The sequence below is a fragment of the Chionomys nivalis genome, chromosome 1 (genome assembly GCF_950005125.1).
Source record: "Chionomys nivalis chromosome 1, mChiNiv1.1, whole genome shotgun sequence".
Classification (NCBI taxonomy): domain Eukaryota; kingdom Metazoa; phylum Chordata; class Mammalia; order Rodentia; family Cricetidae; genus Chionomys; species Chionomys nivalis.
The window spans coordinates 17,537,430-17,557,803 of NC_080086.1; the positions used below are offsets into that span (position 1 = coordinate 17,537,430).

The 20,374-nt window shown below is 35.7% G+C and overlaps 2 protein-coding genes and 1 pseudogene across 2 annotated transcripts; all 3 read left to right on the forward strand.

The window, feature by feature from the left end:
• The first annotated feature begins 3,404 nt into the window (after positions 1–3,404).
• Positions 3,405–4,285, forward strand: LOC130883360 (taste receptor type 2 member 140-like; annotated as a pseudogene).
• Positions 4,286–12,018: 7,733 nt separating this feature from the next.
• LOC130883364 (taste receptor type 2 member 140-like) lies at positions 12,019–12,957 on the forward strand. The gene has a single exon (XM_057783645.1). The coding sequence runs from the start codon at positions 12,019–12,021 to the stop codon at positions 12,955–12,957; it is 939 nt and encodes a 312-aa protein (XP_057639628.1).
• A 6,120-nt stretch (positions 12,958–19,077) lies between these two features.
• LOC130883408 (taste receptor type 2 member 140-like) lies at positions 19,078–20,016 on the forward strand. The gene has a single exon (XM_057783772.1). The coding sequence runs from the start codon at positions 19,078–19,080 to the stop codon at positions 20,014–20,016; it is 939 nt and encodes a 312-aa protein (XP_057639755.1).
• Positions 20,017–20,374: the final 358 nt, after the last annotated feature.

Below are 20,374 nucleotides of genomic sequence, written 5' to 3' on the forward strand. Positions count from 1 at the left end.
GTGGCACATTTACACATTAGAATATCACTCAGCGGTAAAAAGCAATGACATTTTAAATTTTGCCTGCAAATGAATGGAATTAGAAAACACTGTCCTGAGTGAGGTAACCTAGACTCCCCCCAAAAGATTATGGTATGTACTCAGTCATAAGTGGATACTAGCCATAAACAAAAGATATTGAGCCTATAGTTCATGATCCTATAAAAACTAAGTAGTAAGGTGAACATAAAGAAAAACGTATATACACTCACCTGAAAATTGGAAACAGAGAAAATCACCTGACCAAATTGGGAGCACAGGTGTGGGTAATAGAAGGGAGAAGGAGAGGGTTGAGGAAAACTTGAGGGAATAATATAGTTGAGATAGAGAAAGGACAGAGATGAGATTGACTAAGGACAGAGATGAGAGCAAGGAAAGAGATATTGATTGAGGGAACCATTATGGGGTTAACAATAAACCTTGCTCTAGAAAAATCCCCAGGAATCCACAAGGATGAACGCAGCTAAGACCCTAAGCAATAGAGGAGAGGGTGCCTGAACTGACCTTGCTCTGTAGTCAGACTGATGATTATCTTAAATAGCACCATAGAACCTATGTACAACAACAGATGGAAACAGAGGCAGAGACCAACATAAGAGAACTGGACTGAGCTCCCAAGGTCCAGTTGAAGAGTGGAATGAGTGAGAGTATGAGCAAGAAGGTCAAGACCATGAGGGGTTCATCCACTGAGACAATTAGCCTGAGCTAATGGGAGCTCACCAACTCCAACTGGACCGGGAGTGAAAGAGCATGGAATTAAACTAGTCCCTCTAAATAGAGTTTACAGTTGGGGCATACTGAGGGTCCACTAACGGTGGCAATGGGATTCGTCTCTACTGCATATACTGTCTTTTAGGGATCCTATTGTCTTTGGATGTATACCTTGCTCAGCCTAGATGTAGTAGGGAGGGCCTTGAACTTTCCACAGGGCAGAGTGCCTTGCCCTCTCAGGATTGGAAGGGGGTGGGATGGGAGAGTTTGTGAAGGAGTGGAAAGAGGGGAGGAAGTGGGAATTTGGATTAGTATTTTAAATTTAATAATAAAAATGATTTTAATAAAATCTCATATACTTTTCAACTGTGGATAATGTCACCATCATTATATTTCTTATTGCTTATTTATATGCAAAATACCATTTAACATTATAAAGTCTAATTAGTAATAAAATTCCTTTCCTTATTTTTTATTCACCAAAAAATAGAAAACAAGATATATGAGATCTCAAACAGATTCATGATCAAAATATTCATGAACTGTGTCACTCGAAGAGTCACTGGATTTATCAACATATGACTTATACGTTTGTGGAGTGTCATGCACTGAGAATAGGACACTAGGACACTATGCTTGTTTTTGCTGCTTTGTCTCTTGAATATGGGTTACTTCTCTCTTGAAGCAGTGCCTTGCATCAATTCGGTAGGTGTTTGAGCTCTTTTCCAATAACTGTGTCAGAGACTTTCACAGCAATTTTGCCACTATTAATACAGTAGCAGTTTTGAACTTGAACAAAACAACTTGGCCTACAGAGTCCAGCACCTACAGCTACTCCAGTAGAACTTCAAATGTTTCCTGTTCAGAGTGGAAGGTGGAGAAGAGGGGCTCAGGAAAGCTCCTGGGCTGGTGTTACTGCCTCCCATGGATACAAACTTTGTCACTTTTCCTAAAGGCCTTGAAGCTCTTGGACTAGCATTTGCTCCACACAGCCCCATCCTTAATGTGTTTTGCATTTCTCCTTGTCATCTTCTGCCTTTTTGTTATGAGGAAAGAGCCATCCCATGAGGATCTTTCTGTGTTCAGGTATGTTAATGTTTCTATTCTAGAAATTTTGTCATTTTCTTTGCTCACTATTGCTCCAATTTCCAGTTGTAATGTTATGTTGGTCTATTTTTCACATACAATAACCTCTGACTTTTCCTTTAATCTAAACATTTTTGTTAGTGTTATGTTTATATAGGGTCTCACCAACTAGCCCAGTTTCCTTCAGTGCTGAGCCACATATACCATTGCATACCACTTGTCCAAGTTTAGTATGTTTTTGTCATACGTTATTCTGCTTTCTTATTTTAATACTTCTCGTTTTGTGTTATTGCTTCTTTGACTATCCATTAAGTCTTTTTTATTTTTATTTTTTATTGCTTTATAATAATACCATTCAAAGATGTGGACATTATCCATTAGTTCTTGAAGAATATTTTGACCCTTTGCTCTCTTCCCTGGCTTGACTTGGCTATGTATTGTCCTTTATATGCATAGATACCTACAGTGACATTACAGGAACAAATGTCAGTGAAAACTGGAAATGAATAGTGCCAAGTGCTTAAACTGGTGAAGGAATCAGATGTATTAACAAAGGTAGGAGACATGGATAATGAAAAGGAGTCTCGTGCAAATGAATTCATGTAAATTAATTTCTGCTTTGTAACAGAATAGGAATTATTCCATATTTATTTAGTCACAAGTCTTTAGCATATTTACATTACTACTGCACAATTAAAAATGAAAGCAATTATACCATCTCCTAACAACTATCATATTATTAATTGTAAGTGAAATGCACAATATATTTTATGTATATTATAAATATGAATTATTTATGTCAGAAATGAAAGGGATTATGATATAAATAACTGCATAATTATGAACTAGTATATATGTGATTATGTATGCACACACATATGACTGTATAAAAAGTAAAATTATTAATCTTCTCAGTTCCAGTATTTGAAGTATAACTAACTATGTAAGATTGTTAGGTAATTGTTTGCTTGTAGAGAGAACTTTGGAAAATATGTATAGGTGCCTAACTGGCTTCATTTTGAAATATTTAATGGAAAATTTTGTTGCATAGAAGTTAAGATATTTTGCTTTTTATGTGAGTTAAAATTTTATAATTTTTCTTGTCAGAAAATAAATGATTAAAATTTAATATGTGCATAGTCAAGATAATGAAAATAAATTTATATGTTTTGAATACAGTACATGAGAATTCTGCTTTCTTCACCATCAACTATGAAGGACTCCAGTCCATTATATATAAAATATGAAGCAACTGGATGAAGCACACCTGGGTTTTCTTGCAAAGTGTAAGATTTTGTGAATAACTCTATAAACCACTTCATTAGTAAATCTGATGTTTACTTGACATTGTACAAACAAGTTCATTTAATTAGTATGTAATGAATTCTCAAGAATCAGCTAGACATACATCAGAAAATTGTATTCACAAATATTTTGAATTATAGTGAAATTCTGAACAGTCTCTTAGAAACAATGAATGGTTTCCTACATTACATGTTATCAACTACATAAGTGTGGAATTTCTAATGGGAAATTTAGGCAATACATTCACAGTTTTGGTGAACGTTATGCACTGGTTAAAGAGGAGAAAGATATCTCTCATAGATCAGATCTTGACTACTCTGACAATTTCCAGAGTTGCTTTGCTCTTTTCACTACCTGTAGGTTTATTTGTATCTGAACAATACCCAGACATAATAATAAACTAGAAGAATTATGAGACAAATTTGTATTTTCTGGACAGTAACCAATCATTTCAGTATCTGGCTTGCTACATGTCTCAGCATCTTTTATTTTCTCAAGATAGCCATTTTTTTCCAACTCTATTTTTCTTCATCTAAAGTGGAGAGTAAAAAACATGGTTTCAGGGACACTGTTGGCATCTCTGTTTTTCTTGTTTTTAAACATTTTAGTTGTAAACACACATATTGATCTCTGGATTGACAGAGTTGAAGCCAACGCATTCTTCAGAGTTATCTCAAGTAATTATTCTCAAGTTCCTAGGCACATTATACACACCAACACTATGTTCACACTCATTCCCTTCACCGTGACCCTGACTGTGTTTCTCCTGCTCATCTTCTCCCCGTGGCAACATCTGCAGAACATGCAGTACAATGCCAAAGGCTCCAGAGATGTCAGCAAAGCAGCCCACCTAAAGGCTCTGCAAATGGTGGTCAGCTTCCTGTTACTGTATTCCTTTTATTTTCTCTCACTTCTGTTGCAGTTTTGTAACATTAAGAATAAGCAAAAAAGCTCAGTTTCTCTACTTTTCTGGATTATTGGAGTTGCTTTCCCTTCTGGCCACTCCTGTGTCTTGATTCTGGGAAACACTAAACTTAGACAGGCATTTATTTCCATGCTGTGGTGGCTGAGTGCAGGCTCAGTGCTGTGGAGCCCTCAGTTTCCTAAAATGTGCATCATCTTTTGTATTTTAGAGGAACATTAGCTCCTAATAAATTATTTTTGTATAAATTTCAAACTTCTGTACTTCATTTGTATCATTGTGAATTGTGTAGATTAGGTACTACCCTAACTATTACAGCCCTGGCAGAAATTACAGAAACATATGCTGTTATATAAAAATAAATATGAATATGGAATAAATAAATATGTGAATACATAATATTAGTAAAATATAATTTTTTCTATATAGAATGAATCATTTTGATGCTTTTAAATGTTTTATGTTAATATTTAAAATACATGTGTGTATGTATTCATGTGGCCTGTGTTCAGTCATAACGATTCTGTGAATCTTTAGAAGGAAACTATTCAAATTACTAGGCTTACATTATCAACATTTTTCTCCTTGAATATTTTTTATTTATTTGTTTGCACATTGGAAAAATGTTGAATACATTTTCACATGTATCTCGGAGGCAATTTGATGGGGACTCATATGTTATAAAATGTGTACTAATTTGATTTTGTCTTGTCCCTCTATGTTGAGCATTCCCTTCAGGGTTATGAGCTTGTATTCTCTTCTCACACTGAAATAGTCCATGTCTTTCTCCACTGTATTAAAAAATTATGCTTTTAGGCAGTATCTCATTTATAATATAGGCTGACTTTGGACAGTTAATAACCTGTTCCACCTCGTCAATGACAATTTGGGTTTTCCAGTGTGAACCACCACACCAATTTTACTAAATTCTTTGATAACTATTTTTATATTCTCTTGCTAATTTTATTGTATTTGTGTCTTTGATTCTCTGACGAACTTTAGTTTCTGAACATTTCCCACTTGTCTAAGTAATGCATTATCTTTTACTTGCCTTGATGCCTTTAGTTAATGTAATGGAGCTGGTTCAAAGTGATAGGCAATAATCAATTGATGTGGGAGGGTCTTCTGTTTGTGTTGATTTCATTGGTTAATAAAGAAACCGCCTTGGCCCATTTGATAGGCCAGCCCTTAGTTGGGTGGAGTAGACAGAACAGAATGCTGGGAGGAAGAGGAAAGTGAGGAAATCGCCATGCCTTTCCTCTCTGGGGCAGACTGCCATGGAGCCAGCTGCCAGGTCAGACGTGCTGAATTTTTCCTGGTAAGCCACCACCTTGTGGTGCTACACACATTATTAGAAATGGGTTAATCAAGATGTAAGAATTAGCCAAGAAGAGGCTAGAAATAATGGGCCAGGCAGCATTTAAAAGAATATAATTTGTGTGTTGCTATTTCAGGCGTAAAGCTAGGTGGCAGGAATGCAGCCTGCTATTCCTTCTAAAATCAATACCCACAGTTCTGGTAATAAAGTGGGAAGTAGACATTCAAGCAAAAAGACATAGAGAATGAAAAGGTTTCTTGGTAGGTAGATGAATTAATTTTAGCACTTTTTTTTAACCACAATAGAAAGACTTCAATGTTATTGATATACATGGACAATACAATCATAGGTTTACATAATACATATACCACATCTGTAGCAATTATGTTTTAATGCAATTTTTACATAGTGTCTTGACAGCTACTACATGTGTTAGATGCACAATAAATGCTGAAAAATGTAAACCTCCATTGTTTGTGTTGAAGAGTGAAACGTATTTTAATCTAAATAAATATATATTTCTTTGTTGGATATGTGTGTGCAGGACCATGTCAAAAGTAAAATGATTAGCATTCTTAGTACTAAGTATCTGATGAATGAAGATGTTTAGGAGTTTATTAGATAGCTCGTTGGAAGATCTTTGGAAAACATTCATAACTCCCTGTATAGAACTAATTTTGATTTATTTAATGAGATTACTCCTCCACATTTTGCTTGTTATGAGTTACATCTTCCAAATCTTACTTGCTCAGAAACCAGATGAAAATATGCACCAGACAAAACTAGAAAACAATGCAAATAAATCTATCTTATTTTGATGACAACACATTAGAGTCCTGTGGTTTTCATTCTAACAGGTAATGCACAGAGTATCTGCATTAACTTGAACTGGCTTGCCTTCAACTATGAAAGATATTCACGGAGAAATACATAAATAATTTAATTATTGAATGTTGCTTTTTGGTTTACATTGTTTATGGAATTTCTTAAAAGTTAATGTGCTATGGACTTTCAAGAATCAGGTTGATCTAGATTTTAGACTGTATTATATATCTACAGCAGTGTCATAGAAACTGGAGCATCACATTGACAATGTGTGATTTCCTACAGTTCATGCTAACTCTCATTTTAAGCATAGAATCAATAGCAGAAAAGTTAGGAATTGCATTTGTGGCACCTGTGAACATCATGGATTGGGTCAAGAAAAGAAAGGTCTCAACAGTTGATCAGATCCTCACTGCTCTGGCCATCTCCAGAATCACTCTGCTCTGGTCTCTTTTCAAAGTCTTTTTGCTATCTGAGCTGTACCCATCCTTACTGATAACTGAAAAAGTAGAGAGAAGATTCAATATTTTCTGGATGGTGACAAATCATTTTAGCTTCTGACTTGCTATAAACCTCAGCATCATTTATTTTCTCAAAATGGCCATTTTTTTTTCCAAACTCTTTTTTTCTTCACCTAAAGTGAAGAGTTAAAAAAAGTTGTTTTGATGGCATTACTGGCATCTCTGCTTTTCTTGTCTTTGATTATTTTAGTCATAAATAGACATGGTAATGTCTGGATTGATGAACATGAAGCATAAAACATCCTATAGTGCTATTTCAAGCAAATCTCAACAATTTTTAAGGCTAATTTTATTCATCAACACTATATTCACATTCATTCCCTCTTCTATGACCCTGATTATTTTCCTTCTGCTCATCTTCTTCTGTGGAGACATATGAAGGACACAAAGCTCATTGCCGAAGACTACAGAGATGTCAGCAGTACAGTCCACATAAAGGTCTTAAAAATTGTGGTCAACTTCTTGTTTTTGTATACTGTTTTTTTTCTGTTGCTTTTCCTACTATTCTGTAGCAGTAACTTTAAGCAGAAAACTCAATAATTTTGTTTTTACCAGCTCTGGGATTTGTTTTTCTCTCAGCCCATTCTCGTCTCCTGATTCTAAAGAACAGGAAATTTAAGTATGTCTTCCTTTCTGTGTTTTGGGGACTAAGGTGTAGGTTTGTACACTTCAATGAGAAGCAATCTGTTCCCTAAGATGTATTTTTTCTAGGGATTGCTCAGTTCATAAGTCTTAGATTTTAGAGATAATCATAAATGGAGAGACAGGGAGGGAGAGGGGATATTTTACAGGCAAAGAGTTTACTAGAGTCAGGAGAGCAGTGGGTTATTAACATGACAGGCTGCTGATGTGAGATTCCTGTTGACAGAAATTTCTGTTCTGCCCAGTCCAGCAGCCATTGAATCCCAACAACTGTACATAGGTCTACATTAGTTATAAACTGGTTGGCCTATTAGATCAGGCATTCTTATTAACTAACCCTTACATTGTTCACTAACCCATCATTCTTGTCTGTGTTAGCCACACGGCTTGGGACCTTTCATCAGCGAGGCATTTTCTTCTTGTTTCCTCTGTGTCTGAGTGATGATTGCAGACTGAGCCTTTCCTCTTCCCAGAATTCTGTTCTGGTAATCCCATCTATACTTCTTGACTGGTCATTGACCAATCAGCATATTATTTTTTAAATTTTTTCTTCATAGGTTTTTTTCTGTATTGTTTTTTATTGAGCTCTAAATTTTTTCCTCTTCTCCTCCCTGCCTCTCCCCTCTCTTTCAACCCTCTTCCATGGTCCCCAATTCTCCTAATTTACTCAGGAGATCTTGTTTTTTACAACATCCCAAGTAGATTAGATCCATGTATGCCTCTCTTAGGGTCCTCAGTGTTGTATAGGTTCTCTGGGATTGTGATTTGCAGGCTGTTTTTTTTTTAACTTTATGTTTAGAAACCACTTATGAGTAAGTACAGATGATAATTGTCTTTCTGGGTAAGTGTTACTTTACTCAGTAGGACATTTTTTAGCTCCTTCCATTTGCCTGCAAAATTTAAGATGCTATTTATTTATTTATTTATTTGTTTATTTTTGCTGTGTAGTACTCCATTGTGTAAATTACCACATTTTTCTTATCCATTCTTCAGTCTAGGGGCATTTAGATTGTTTCCAGGTTCTGGCTATGACAAACAATGCTGCTATGAACATAGTTGAGCATATGTCCTTGTGGCACGAAAGAGCATCATTTGGATATATACCTAAATGGAGTATTGCTGGGTCTTGGAGAAGGTTGTTTCCTAATTTTCTGAGAAATCACCATACTGATATCCAAAGGCATTGTACCAGCTTTCACTCCCACCAGCAATGCAGAAGTGTTCCCTTATCCAACAACCTCTCCAGCATAAGTTGTACATTGGTGTTTTTGATTTTGGCCATTCTTACAGGTGTAAGATGGAATCTCAGAGTTGTTTTGATTTGCATTTCTCTGATGACTAAGGATGTTGAGCATTTCCTTAAGTATTTTTCAGCCATTTTTGATTACTCTGTTGAGAGTTCTCTGTTTAGGTTTCTACTCCACTTTTTATAAGATTATTTGTTCTTTTGATGACCAATTTCTGAGTTCTTTGTATATTTTAGAGATCAGATCTCTGTCTGATGTGGGGTTGGGGAAGATATTTTCCCATTCTGTAGACTGTTGTTTTGTATTATTGACCATGTCTTTTGCTTTACAGAAGCTTTTCACTTTCAGGAGTTCTCATTTATTAATTGTTTCTCTCAGTGTCTGTCCAGCTGGAGTTATATTTAGGAAGTGGTTTCTTGTACCAATACATTCAAGTATCCTTCCCACTTTCTCTTCTATGAGGTTCAGTGTGGCTGGCTTTTTGTTGATGTCTTTGATCCATTTGGACTTGAGTTTTGTGCATGGTGATAGATATGGGTCTATTTTCATTCTTCGATATGTTGATATGCAGTTATGCCAACACCATTTGTTAAATATGATTCTTTTTTCCATTTGATATTTTTTTTGCTTCTTTGTCAAAAATCAGGTGTTTGAAGGTGTGTGGATTGATATCTGGGTCTTCAATTTGGTTTCATTAGTCCTCCTGTCTGTTCTTATGCCAATACCAGGCTATTTTCAATATTGTAGCTCTGTAGTAGAGTTTGATGTCAGAGATTGTGATGCCTCCAGAATTTCTTTTATTTTATAGAATTGTTTTGGCTATTCTTCGTTTTTTGCTTTTCCATATGAAGTTGTGTACCATTCTTTTGAGGTCTTTGAAGAATTTTGTTGGGATTTTGATGGGCATTGCACTGAATCTGTAGATTGTTTTTGGTAAGATTGTCATTTCTATCATGTTAATTCTACCTACCCAAGAGCATGGGAGTTCTTTCCATTTTCTGGTATCTTCGTTAATTTCTTTCTTCAAAGATTTAAAGTTCTTGTCAAACAGGTCTTTCACTTTTTTTTTATTAGAGTTACTCTGAGATACTTTCTAAACTCTTGTCAAGTTTTCATATTGTAAGTTCATAGAAGGCAAGGAACAAAATATTTAATTCACTGGATATTTTCCCTGCCCCCATCAGGACCTGGATAGCCACTTAGAAAATTAAACCTAATGCTCACAATGTTCCATTATAGTTCAAAATGTCAGAATATCCTTAATGACATAAGATATTCACTAAGAATATAGATAACAAGATATCTGAAGTCTCACACAGATTCATGATTAAAATACTAATGGACTGTGCCACTCTACCTGTGACTGAATTTATAAACACGTGACTTACAGTAGAACCTTAAATGTTTCCTGTCCAGTGTGGTAGGTGGAAAAGAAGGGCTCCTGGTGTTATTGCCTCTCATAGATACAAGCTTTGTCACTTTTCCTAAAGGCCTTGAAGCTCTTGTACTAGCATTTGCTATACACAGCCCCACCCTTCCCTTAATGTGTTTTGCATTTCTCTTTGTCATCTTCTGCTTTTAGGTTATGGCAAAGAGTCATCACATGAGGACCTTGCTGTTTTCAGGTATGTTAATGTTCCGTTTCTAGAAATTTTGTCACTTTCATTGCTAATTATTGCTCCAATTTCCAGTTATAATCCATCTTTCACATGTAATAACCTATAGCTTTTCCTTCAATATAACATTTTAGTCAGTGCTATGTTTATACAGCATCTCACCAAGTAGCCCAATTTCCTTCATTGCTGAGCCACATATACCATTGTTCACAACTAGGCCAAGTTTACTAAAGTTTTTATAACTTTTTTTGATGTCTTATTTTGATACTTCACTTTTGTGTTATTGTTTCTTTGAATATCCATTAGGTCTTAAAGAATATTCTGACCCTTTGCTCCATTCCCTGGCTTGCCTGGGCTATTTATTGTCCTTTATATGCATTGATCTTTACAGTAACATTACAGGAACAAATGTCAGTGAAAATTGGAGAGAAATGAATAGTGCCTAAGACTCATACTGTTGAAGGGATCAGATGCATTAACAAAGGTAGGAGACATGGATAATGAAAAGGATTCTTGTGCAAATGAACTCATGTGTTATAGGAGATCCTTTTGCATTTGTGTTGATTTTATTGGTTGAATAAAGAAGCTGCCTTAGCCTATAGGGCAGGCCTTAGGTGGGTGGAGTAGACAAAACAGAATTCTGGGACGAAGAAGGCAGGCAGAGAGCCTCCTGCCAAGAAGCTGCCAGGTCAGACATGCTGAATCTTTCCTGGTAAGCCACGGCCTCATGGTGACATACAGATTATTAGAAATGGGTTGAATCAAGATGTGAGAGTTAGCCAATAAAAGGCTGGAGCTAGTGGGCCAGCAAGTGATTTAATGAATACAGATTTCCTTGTGGTTATCCTGGGGGTTAAGCTAGCCTGGCCAGAACACAGCCTGCTCCTCCAACAACACTCATGTAAAATTATTGTCTGCTTTGTAACAGAATAGAAATTATTACTTATTTATTTACATGTTTGAATAAGATAGTCACAACTTTTTAGAATATTTACATTACTACTGTATCAATTAAAAATGAAACCAATTTTATACCATCTCCTAAAAACTACCATATGACTAATCATAAATGAAATTCACAATTAATTTTAAGTAAATGATACACCTGAATCATTTAAGTAAGAAATGAAAGGGATTGCAATGTCAGATGCATGTTAATGAACTAGCATATATTACTATATGCATGTGCATGAATGCATATATGACATTATAAAAAGTAAAATTATTAATCTCCTCAGCCCAAGATATTTGAAGAATAACTCACTATGTAAGATTATTAGGTAATTGTTTGTTTGTAGATAAAACTTTGGAAAATATATATAGATGCCTAAGTGGCTTCATTTTGAAATCTTTAAAGGAATTATTATATTAAATAGAATTCAAGATACTTTGCCTTTTATATAAATTAGAATTGTGTAATTAAATGGTTACAATTTAACATGCAAACATCCAAAGCAATGTAAATAAATTTATTTGTTTTGATGACAGTACATAAGAATTACGTTTTCTTCGACATCAACCATGGAGGACTTTGGTTCACTGTGTGAATTGTATGAAGCATCTCAATGAAGCTCAGCTGGGCTTTCCAGCAAAGTGTAATATTTTTTGGGAAGATCTCTATAAATCACTTCATCAGTAAATCTTGATGTTTATTTGACATTGTACCTATGAGTTCACTAAAATTAGTATGTTACGAATTCTCAAGAATCATCTAGACTTACATCAGAAGACTGTATTAAGAAATATTTAGCACTACAGTGGAATTTGGAGCATTGTCTTTGAAACAATGAATGGTGTCCTACGTTACATATTATTAATTATTTTAAATATGGAATTGCTAATGGGAACTTTAGGCAATGCATTCACAGTGCTAGTGAGCATTATGAATTGGGTAAAGAGGAGAAAGACATATTTCATAGATCAGATCTTGACTACTTTAGCAATTTCCAGAATTGCTTTGCTTTTTTCACTAACTGCAAGTTTATTTGTATCTGAACGGTTTCCAGCCATAAGAATAACTAGAAGAATTGTGAAGCAAATTTGTATTTCCTGTACAGTAACCAATCATTTCAGTATCTGGCTTGCTACATGTCTCAGCATCTTCTATTTTCTCAAGATAGCCAATTTCTCAAACACTATTTTTCTTCATCTAAAGTGGAGAATAAAAAAAATGGTTTCAGGCATGCTTTTGGCATCTCTGCTTTTCTTGTTTTTAAATATTTTAGTCATAAACACACACATTGATATCTTCATTTACATAATTGAAGCAAATGGATCCTTCAGTGTTATCTCAAGTAATTATTCTCAAGTTGCTAGGCTCATTGTACTCACCAACACTATGTTCACACTCATCCCCTTCACTGTGACCCTGACTGTGTTTCTCCTGCTCATCTTCTCCCTGTGGAGACATCTGAAGAGCATGCAGTACAATGCCAAAGGCTCCAGAGATATCAGCACTGTGGCCCACATAAAGGCTCTGCAAATGGTGGTCACCTTCCTGTTACTGTATGCCGTTTTTTTTCTGTCACTTCTTTTGCAGTTTTGTAACATTAAATATAAGCAGAAAAAGTCAGTTTCTCTGCTTTTCTGGGCTATTGGAGTTGCTTTCCCTTCTGGCCACCCCTATGTCTTGATCCTGGGAAACACTAAACTTAGACAGGCATTTATTTCCATGGTTTGGTGGCTAAGGTGCAGGCTCAGTGATGTGAAGCCCTCAGTTTCCTAAAATGTAGATCATCTTTTGTATTTTAGAGGTATATTAGTTCTTAATGTTAATATTCACACTTCATGAACTCCAATTTCAAAGAGGCTAGACAAAGTAAAATGCTTGCAAAACAGTGAAAGAGAGTATGCCTTTATTTGCATACTAGTAAATGAGAATTCAGCTTTACCTCCAGGACTAGCAGATGAAGTCTGGGGCTTGTGGTGAGGTCATACAATGCATGGTTATAGTTGTTTGGGATAGCAGTTTTTTTTTTTCTATGAAACTGGCATTGAACTAAGCATTTATCTTGGTTAATGTTGCATTTTTCCTTAATATGGTCTACAGAAAGTCCACACTCTGCACTTCATCCCTGTTCTGTACTCAGTCTAATTTCTGTACAAGAAGCTCTGGAAGATGTGGCTCCACACAAAGGATGACAAGATCTCAACATCACAGTCCACATGAAGGGCCTGCAATAGTGACCTCCTGTCTCTTTAAATTTGAGTGCTATGTCGTTTTGTGATTATTATGTGATTATTATGTAAAAGTGAAGACAGATCATTTCAGTCACAGAATCAATCATGTTCAACTTAATGTTCAACTCCTCAAATACAGAAAGAACATCCTGGGAGGGGAAATCATGCCACTTCTGTTTATTCTTAGCACCTAAGAGTAAAAACAAAATAGTTATCAAAATATTTTATAGAATTAATAAATGGATGAATGAATGAGTGAATTATGAGAAGGTTGTAAAGAGGTCAACAAATAAACATATTATGAAATCTGTGTGTAGTATTAATATTTTGTTTTTGTTTTCATTTGGTTCACTTTGAGGTTGTAAACTTATACAAACAGAAACATTTCTCAGAGCCAAACCCTGGCTTTTATAATTTTAAGTGAAATGTTAATAGATTATTAATATGCAAGAAGTATTAACTTCAGCAAGCTGGAACTCCAAAGTAGATGGCATTTGTAACAATATAGTAGTTTTTGAAAACCATGTAAAAGATTTTAACATGTTCTTGGATTTTGTTTGCCAGTATTTTATTGAGAAGTTTTGCATCCATGTTCATGAGTGTGATTGGTCTGTAATACTCTTTCTTGGTTGAGTCTTTGTATGGTTTTGGTATCAGGGTAACTGTAGAACCATAAAATGAGTTTGGCAATGATCCTTCGGTTTCTATTATGTGGAACACTTTGAGGAGTATAGGTATTATCTCTTCTTGAGAGTTCTGGCAAAATTCTGCACTAAAACCATCTGGTCCTTGGCGTTTTTTGGTTGGGATGTTTTTGATGAAAACTTCTGTTTCCTTGCGACTAATAGGTCTTTTTAAATTGCTTGCTTGGTCTTGATTTAATTTTGGTATATTTCATCTATCTAAAAAACTGTCCATTTCTTTTACATTTTCCAATTTTGTGGAGTACAAGTTTTTGTATAAGGCCTAATGATTCTCTGAATTTCCTCAGAGTTTGTTGTTATATCCCCCTTTTAAGTTTTGATTTTGTTAATTTGGATGTTCCCTCTCTGCCTTTTGATTAATCTAGATTAGGGTTGGTTTCTCAGAAAATTAGGACTAAACCTACCTTAGGATTAAGCAATACCACTCTTGGGAATATACCCAAAAGATGCTCAATCATACCTCAAAAGCGTTTGGTCAACTATGTTCATAACAGCATTCTTTGTTATAGCCAGAACCTTGAAACAACCTAGATGCCCCTCAACTGAAGAATGGATAAAGAAAATGTAGCAGATTTACACATTAGAGTACTACTCAGCAGTAAAAAACAGTGACATCTTGAATTTTGCATGCAAATGGATAGAATTAGAAAACACTATCCTAAGTTAGGTAACCCAGACACCCCCAAAATGAATATGGTATGTGCTCACACATAAGTGGATACTAGCTGTAAACAAAAGACATTTAGCCTATAGTTCATGATCCTAGAGTAGCTAAATACTAAGGTGAACCCAAATAAATACGTATACAGACTCAGTTGGAATTTGGAAACAGAGAGGATCATTTGACTAAATTGGGAGCATGGGGTCAGGGGGCTAGAAGGAAGGGGAGAAGGAGAGGGTTGAGGAGAACTTGATGGAATAGGATAATTGAGATGGAGAAAGGACAGAGATGAGATGGTGGAAGGACAGAGATGAGAACAAGGAAAGAGATATCTCTATTGAGGGAGACATTATGGGGTTAACAATAAACCTGGCTCTAGAAAAATTCCCAGAAATCCACAAGGATGAACCCAGTTAAGACCCTAAGCAATAGAGGAGAGGGTGCCTGAACTGGCCTTGCTCTGTAGTCAGACTGATGATTATGTTAAATAGCACCATAGAACCTATGTACAACAACAGATAGAAACAGGCAGAGACCCACATCAGAGAACTAGACTGAGCTCCCAACATCCAGCTGAAGAGTGGAATGAGTGAGAGTATGAGTAAGGAGGTCAAGACCATGAGGGGTTCATCCACTGAGACAGTTAGCCTGAGCTAATGGGAGCTCACCAACTCCAATTGGACTGGGAGTGAACGAGCATGGAATTAAACTAGTCCCTCTGAATGGAGTTTGCAGTTGGGGCATACTGAGGGGCCACTAACGGTGGCAATGAGATTTGTCTCTACTGCATATACTGGCTTTTCGGGATCCTATTCTCTTTGGATGCTTACTTTGCTCAGTCTAGATGTAGTAGGGAGGGCCTTGAACTTTCCACAGGGCAGAGTGTCTTGCCCTCTCTTAGGACTGGAGGGGGGTGGGATGGGAGGGTATATGAGGGAGTGGAAAGAGGGGAGGTAATGGGAATTTGGATTGGAATTTTTTAATTAATAATAAAAATGATTTTATTAAAATCTCATATACTTTTCAGCTGTGGATAATGTCACTATCATATTTCTTATTACTTATTTTAAATGCAAAATACCATTTTAACATTATAAAATCTAATTAGTAAGAAAATTTCTTTCCTTATTTTTTTTTCCTCATTTTTTTTATTCTTTTTTAATTAAAATTTCCAACTGCTCCCCGTTTCCCATTTCCCTCCTCCCACATATTGCCCCCTCCCCCCACTCCCCTCCCCCTATCCCCACTCCACTTCTCCTCCCCCCAGTCCACTCCCCCTCCCTCTCGATACTGAAGAGCAGTCCAAATTCCCTGCTCTACAGGAAGACCAAGGTCCTCCCACTTCTATCTAGGTCCAGGAAGGTGAGCATCCAAACAGGCTATGCTCCCACAAAGCCAGTTCATGTATTAGGATCGAAACCTAGTGCCATTGTCCTTGGCTTCTCATCAGCCTTCATTGTCCGCCTTGTTCAGAGAGTCCAGTTTCAGCCCATGCTTATTCAGTCCCAGTCCAGCTGGCCCAGAATTCTCATCAGAAGAAGTTAAAATGGCCAAAAGATACTTAAGGTCATGCTCAACCTCCTTAGTGATCAGAGAAATGCAAATCAAAACAACTTTGAGATATCATCTTACACCTGTCAGAATGGCTAAAATCAAAAACACCAAGGATAGCCTTTGCTGGAGAGGTTGTGGAGAAAGGGGTACCCTCATCCATTGCTGGTGGGACTGCAAAATTGTGCAACCACTTTGGAAATCAGTGTGGTGGTTTCTCAGAAAAATTGGGATCAACCTACCCCTGGACTCAGCAATAGCACTCTTGGGAATATACCCAAGAGATGCCCTATCATATGACAAAAGCATTTGTCCAACTATGTTCATAGCAGCATTATTTGTAATAGCCAGAACCTGGAAGCAACCTAGATGCCCTTCAATAGAAGAATGGATGAAGAAAGTATGGAATATATATACATTAGAGTACTACTCTGCGGTAAAAAACAATGACTTCTTGAATTTTGCATGCAAATGGATGGAAATAGAAAATACAATCCTGAGTGAGGTAACCCAGACCCAAAAAGAAGATCATGGGATGTACTCACTCATAATTGGTTTCTAGCCATGGATAGGGGCCACTGAGTCTATAATTTGTGATCCTAAAGAAGCTAAACAAGAGGGTAAACCCAAGGAAAAACATATAGATTTCCTTATTTTTTTAATTCACCAAGAAAATAGAAAACAAGGTATTTTAGGTCTCAAGCAAATTCATGATCAAAATATTCATGAACTGTGCCACTCAAAGAGTGACTGTATTTATCAGCATATGATTTATACCTTTGCGATGTGCCCTGCACTGAGAATGGGAGACTATGCTTGTTTTGTAGGTCTGTTTTTCTGCTTTGTCTCTTGAATATGGGTTACTCCTCTCTTGAAGGAGTGCCTTGCATCAATTCAGTAGGACTTTGGGCTCTTTTCCTACAACTGTGTCAGAGACTTTCACAGCAATCTTACCACTATTAATAAACTTGCAGTTTTGAATCTGAACAAAGCAACTTGGCCTACAGAGTTCAGCAGCTACAGCTATTCCAGTAGAACTTCAAATGTTTGCTCTCCAGAGTGGAAAATGGAGAAGAGGGGCTCAGGAAAGCTTCTGGGTTGGCTCTACTGCCTCTCATGGATACAACCTTTGTCACTTTTCCTGAAGGCCTAGAACCTCTTGTACTAGCATTTTCTCCACATTGCCCCACCCTCAATGTATTTTGCATTTCTCTTTGTCTTCTTCTGTCTTTTTGTCATGGGGAAGGAGCCTTCCCATGAGGACCTTTCTGTGTTCAGGTATGTTAATGTTTCTGCTCTAGAAATTTTGTCACTTTCTTTGCTCACTACTGATCCAATTTCCAATTGTAATCCATCTTTATATACAACAACTGTTGGCTTTTCCTTCAATCTAAACATTTTTCTTAGTGTTATGTTTATATAGGGACTCATCAACTAGCCCATATTCCTTCAGTGGTGAGCCACATATACCAGTATATACCATTTGGCCAAGTTTACAAATGTTTTTGTCATATGTTATTCTGCTTTCTTATTTTAATACTTCTCCTTTTGTATTATTGCTTCTTTAACTATCCTTAGGTCTTTTTTATTTTTATTTTTTATTGTTTTACAAATAATACCATTCAAAGAAGTGGACATTATCCATTTGGTCTTGAAGAATATTCTGACCCTTTGCTCTCTTCCCTGGCTTGACTGGGCTATGTATTGTCCTTTATATGCCTAGATGCCTACAGTGACATTACAGGAGCAAATGTCAGAGAAAACTGGAGGGAAACAGTGATTCCTCACACTGGTGAAGGAATCAGTGCATTAACAAAGGTAGGAGACATGGATAATGAAAAGAATTCTTGTGCAAAGGAATTCATGTTAATTTATTTCTGCTTTGTAACAGAATAGGATTATTCTATATTTATTTACATGTATGAATAAGATAGTCTCAAGTCTTTAGAATATTTACATTACTATTGTACTGATTAAAATTGAAATCAAAATTTATACCATCTAAAAACTATCATATTACTAATCATAAGTGAAATGCACAATAAGTTTTAAGTACATTATAAACATGAATTATTTATGTCAGAAATGAAAGGGATTATGATCTAAATAAATACATACTTATGAACTAGCATATATTATTACTTGGATATGTATGCATGTATATATGATAGTATAAAAAGTAAAATTATTAATCTTCTCAGTCCCAGTATTTGAAGTATAACTAACTATGTAAGATTATTAGGTAATTGTTTACTTGTAGAAAGAACTTTGGAAAATATGTATAGGTGCCTAACTGGCTTCATTTTGAAATATTTAATGGAAAATTTTGTTGCATAGAAATTAAGATTTTTGGTTTTTTATGTGAGTTAAAATTTTATAATTTTTCTTGTCAGAAAATAAATGATTAATATGTGAACAGTCAAAACAATGAAAATAAATTTGTTTTAAATACAGTACATGAGAATTCTGTTTTCTTCAGCAACAACTATGGACAATTCCAGTCCATTGTGTAAAAAGTAAGAAGCATCTTGATGAAGCACACCTGGGTTTTCTTGCAAAGTGTAAGATTTTTGTGAAGAATAGTATAAACCACTTCATTAGTAAATTTGACGTTTACTTGACATTGTACATACAAGTTCATTTAATTAGCATGTAATAAATTCTCAAGAATCAGCTAGACATACATCAAAAGATTGTATTCACAGATATTTTGCATTATAGTGTAATTCTGAACATCATCTTGGAAACAATGAATGGTCTCCTACATTACATGTTATCAACTACATTAAGTGTGGAATTGCTAATGGGAAATTTAGGCAATACATTCACAGTTTTGGTGAACGTTATGGACTGGTTAAAGAGGAGAAAGATATATTTCATAGATCAGATCTTGACTACCCTGGCAATTTCCAGAGTTGCTTTGCTCTTTTCACTAACTGCAAGTATATTTGTTTCTGAACAATACTCAGACATAATAATATCTAGAAGAATTATGAGACAAATTTGTATTTTCTGGACAGTAACCAATCATTTCAGTATCTGGTTTGCTACATGTCTCAGCATCTTTTATTTTCTCAAGATAGCCAATTTTTCCAACTCGATTTTTCTTCATCTAAAGTGGAGAGTAAAAAACATGGTTTCAGGGACACTGTTGGCATCTCTGTTTTTCTTGTTTTTAAACATTTTAGTTGTAAACACACATATTGATCTCTGGATTGACAGAGTTGAAGCCAACACATTCTTCAGAGTTATCTCAAATAATTATTCTCAAGTTCCTAGGCATATTATACTCACCAACACTATGTTCACACTCATCCCCTTCACTGTGACCCTGAGGGTGTTTCTCTTGTTCATCTTCTCCCTGTGGCAACATCTGAAGAACATGCAGTACAATGCCAAAGGCTCCAGAGATGCCAGCAAAGCAGCCCACATAAAGGCTCTGCAAATGGTGGTCAGCTTCCTGTTATTGTACAGCATTTTTTTTCTGTCACTTCTTTTGCAGTTTTGTAACATTAATTATGAACAGAAAAATTCAGTTACTTTGTTTTTCTGTATTACTGAAATTGCTTTTGCTTCTGGCCACTCCTGTGTCTTGATTCTGGGAAACACTAAGCTTAGACAGGCATTTATTTCCACGGTGTGGTGGCTGAGGTGCAGGCTCAGTGATGTGGCACCCTCAGTTTCCTAAAATGTGCATCACCTTTTATATTTCAGAGGAACATTAGTTCTTAATAAGTTATTTTTGTATAAATTTCAACCTTCTGTACTTCATTTGTAGTCTTGTGAATTGTATAGATTATGTACTACCCTAACTATTACAGCCCTGGCAGAAATTACTGAAATACCTATGCTGTTATACAGGAATAAATATGAATATGGAATAAATAAATATATGAATACATAATATAAGTAAAATATAATTTTTCTATATAGAATTATTTTGTTGTTTTTAAATGATTTATGTTAATATGTAAAATACATGTGTATATGTAGTTATGTGACCTCGGTTCAGTGATGCCAAATCTGTCATAAGGATTCTGTGAATC